The sequence below is a fragment of the Stereum hirsutum genome (assembly GCF_000264905.1).
Source record: "Stereum hirsutum FP-91666 SS1 unplaced genomic scaffold STEHIscaffold_2, whole genome shotgun sequence".
Classification (NCBI taxonomy): Eukaryota; Fungi; Basidiomycota; class Agaricomycetes; order Russulales; family Stereaceae; genus Stereum; species Stereum hirsutum.
The window spans coordinates 125,263-128,445 of NW_006763132.1; the positions used below are offsets into that span (position 1 = coordinate 125,263).

The following is a 3,183-nucleotide window of genomic DNA, read 5'->3' on the forward strand; positions in this document are numbered from 1 at the left end:
CCCCCCCCCCCCCCCCCCCCGCCCGTCACAGCGGCGCATGATCAACACAGCACACGACGTACCTTCAAACAACACACCATCGAATCCATTCCACTTCTCCACTTACACAATAGCGTTTCCGTTCACTTACCATCTACCCCCTCAGGCTATCGGATACAAGGTCGTCCACCGGCGATCGCATGAGTCAACTAGGGTTCGGGCGAGTGTAAGGAACAACGAAAGGTTGGCTGGTGCTAGAGTAGGGTGAAGAGAGCGGAGAACGCGTAGGTGGGTGTCATTGTCATCGCACAGAGTCCGACGGGAAAGATGAGGGAGGGAGGGAGGGAGGGAGGGAGGGAGGGAGAGAGTACGGCGTCAGTGGCGGAACGGCGATGAGTGCAGAGTCGTATAGAGTGTACTCGCGCAGCTGCTATAGAGAGTGATTCGCAGTCTGGCGGAGTCGCGGAGTGGCAGTGATAGCTGAATACCTCCAGAGGTTTGAGTCCGGACGAGGACGGTTGCCATTGAGGTCGAACGAGAGAATAGCAGTGGCACGGACGATAGAACAAAGGCGCAAGCGAGAAAGAGTGAAGACAGGAGCCGAGTAAGCAAGCAGATGATATAAAAAGTGATAAATATGAATAACGGGCGTAGGCCCCAGTGTAATCGACAGAACGCCCAAGGAAAGATCTATGAAGGACGAAATAGATGAGATGGATAGTTCATGAAGCAAAGGCGGGACGACGCACTAGTAATTTTCCGCCCTTCTATCCCCTGCACCCCGCGCACTAATCCAAATCCACCAACGACTCCCTCCTCTGCATCTGCTCCCCATGCGCACACGGCCCCCCATGCAGCACCGTATGATTCGGCATCACACCGCCCTCCACCGGGATCTGCAACGCGATCGTCTGCTCGCTCGACGGATACGTCGTATTATGTCCGAACGTGGACACGGCGGCGGTGTCGACGGCGAGAATCATGCCGTTGCGGCCGCCGTACACCCAGGCTTCGTCGGTGCCGTTGGGGAGGGTGATGTGTGCGAGGCCGGAGAGAAAGACGACCCATCTATAAGCGCGAGAGGGTTTCAGTGTCTCTCATTGGATGAAGGGAAGGACGGGAGGGGAGAGAGGAGAGGAAGGACGCACTGGACGTTGGGCGCGTTATGGAGTCCGGCAGCGAACTCGGCAGGGAGGATAGAGTAGCTTGCATTCGCAAGATCACCGAGCGGGAGGATCTTCGCGCCTGTTGTTCCGGCTTGGGAGGAGGAAGTGAAGCCGGAGGAGAGGGACCAGCATTCGAGAGTGGAGGAGCCGTTGGAGGCGGCGAGCGTGGTGATGTTCAGTGTCGTGAAGTTCGACATCGGTGTTAGGTTGGAGGTTAGAGAGGGCGGTGGAGAGGGGAGGAGGAGAGAGAGGAAGAGTCGGATGCAATTATTTCTATCGTCGTCGGGGCCAGCGAGGGCCAGCGTGGACGCATCGGACGATGACCGTGGAATTTGGAATATTCATAAGTTAAATTCGCAGGCGACGAATTCAACCGAGTCCGCGTTCCAGTAGCTTGGCGCGTACCTTCATTTACTCCCCGTCCCTTCCTTCCTCCTCTCTCCTTCCTCCTCTCTCCTCCACATCCCTCCTCTCCTTCCTCTGTCCCTTGTTGGTCCTATCCAACGATACGTCCCGCTCTCTGCCTCTGGTAAGAATCTCGAATCGTGCTTCGTACAGCTGAGATGCCCGATTCGCAGATAATGACATCAAATCACTGTTGCAGTTCCCAAAGTGCCTGAACTTTGACAGGGAAGCCTCATTCCTTCCTTAGGACGCCAAGCTTGTCTCGATGGGGGTTAACAGCTTTTAGTTTTGGCTTTGCATGAGATCAAACTGGAATCGAGATCATCAGACCGTTTCCCTTTTTTTCCCGTCTTCGACCGATAACCCTTGGGAGGAAGGAACGAGCGGTTATGGGTCCTTGTTTTCGTGAGGGTTGATGACTCGGGTCGGACGCGCTACGAACGTTTCCTTGAGGGCTGTTTTCTGCTCTATCGTTCTCTGGGGCGCTCGGCTTTCTGGATTACGAATTGTTCTATGTTCTATCGTCTCCTCTCTGCGTGAAGACTCCGCCCGAGCCTCACGACGAACGATCCCGAGAGCTCGCGCGACAGAGTCCTCTTCATGACTACTGTTCAGACCCAGCTGGTACATACTCTCGTCCGTCCAGAATTTCGCAATCTCGCATTTAAGGCGTTCCCACCCCACGTTTCTCAGTATGGACTACCGACTCACGTAGTGTTCTGCATGGGCATATGGTGTAGTTGGTTTATCACGCTCGCTTAGCATAACCCACAGGAGTTGTCTGCGAGAGGTGTCCGGTTCAATTCCGGATATGTCCATTGTACGTAGTCGATTTATGGAACAGTTTTATGCAGAGAGAGAGACAGAGTCGGTATTATTTCTAGCTGTTTTTTTGCTGGACTTTTGGACTTTTGGTGACACACCGGGCTCGGGTACCGAACTTTCGCCTGTCTCGAATGATATGAATTTATGAGGACCGACATCGTTTTTCACTCCGCTCAACAAAGATTTCCTCGTTGGGTACTATGGTCCTTAACTTAGTACACACGTACTCGTACACCCTTCTCATGGGCATATGGTGTAGTTGGTTTATCACGCTCGCTTAGCATGAATCGGCAAATAATGAGTTATCTGCGAGAGGTGTCCGGTTCAATTCCGAACATGTCCATTGTACATAGTCGATTTATGGAACAGTTTTATGCAGAGAGAGAGACAGAGTCGGTATTATTTCTTGCTGTTTTTTGCAGGACCTTTTGACTTTTGGTTACACACCGGGTTCGGGTACCGAACTTTCGCCTGTCTCGAACGATATGAATTTATGAGGACTGACATCGTTTGCGCCACGGTCAACAAAGACTTCCTTGTTGGGTACTACGGTCCTTAACTTACTAGACACGTACTCATGTCGGGATTTTCATGGGCATATGGTGTAGTTGGTTTATCACGCTCGCTTAGCATGACTCGGCAAATAATGAGTTATCTGCGAGAGGTGTCCGGTTCAATTCCGAACATGTCCATTGTACATAGTCGCTTTATGGAACAGTTTTATGCAGAGAGAGAGACAGAGTCGGTATCATTTCTAGCTGTTTTTTGCTGGACTCTTGGACTTTTGGTGACACACCGGCTCGGTACC

General features: G+C 52.4%; 1 protein-coding gene and 3 non-coding genes across 4 annotated transcripts; 3 read left to right on the top strand and 1 right to left on the bottom strand.

Moving 5' to 3' along the window:
- Positions 1–448: 448 nt before the first annotated feature.
- On the bottom strand, positions 449–1,394 carry STEHIDRAFT_117917 (uncharacterized protein). The gene is made up of 3 exons (XM_007299471.1): positions 1,128–1,394; positions 729–1,047; positions 449–669 (listed from the first exon to the last, which is right to left on the bottom strand). The coding sequence occupies exons 1-2, from the start codon at positions 1,340–1,342 to the stop codon at positions 768–770; spliced, it is 495 nt and encodes a 164-aa protein (XP_007299533.1). The 5' UTR covers positions 1,343–1,394; the 3' UTR covers positions 449–669; positions 729–767.
- Positions 1,395–2,275: 881 nt separating this feature from the next.
- On the top strand, positions 2,276–2,368 carry STEHIDRAFT_t10. The gene has a single exon. It is a non-coding gene; the product is annotated as a tRNA-Ala (tRNA).
- Positions 2,369–2,619: 251 nt separating this feature from the next.
- Positions 2,620–2,718, top strand: STEHIDRAFT_t11. The gene has a single exon. It is a non-coding gene; the product is annotated as a tRNA-Ala (tRNA).
- A 250-nt stretch (positions 2,719–2,968) lies between these two features.
- Positions 2,969–3,067, top strand: STEHIDRAFT_t12. The gene has a single exon. It is a non-coding gene; the product is annotated as a tRNA-Ala (tRNA).
- Positions 3,068–3,183: the final 116 nt, after the last annotated feature.

Excerpts from the sequence above, each read along its gene's own strand:
- STEHIDRAFT_117917 (XM_007299471.1), bottom strand. The coding sequence starts at position 1,342 with ATGTCGAACTTCACGACACTGAACATCACCACGCTCGCCGCCTCCAAC. Across the intron at positions 1,048-1,127 it reads CATAACGCGCCCAACGTCCA|ATGGGTCGTCTTTCTCTCCG; the intron begins GTGCGTCCTTCC and ends TCGCGCTTATAG.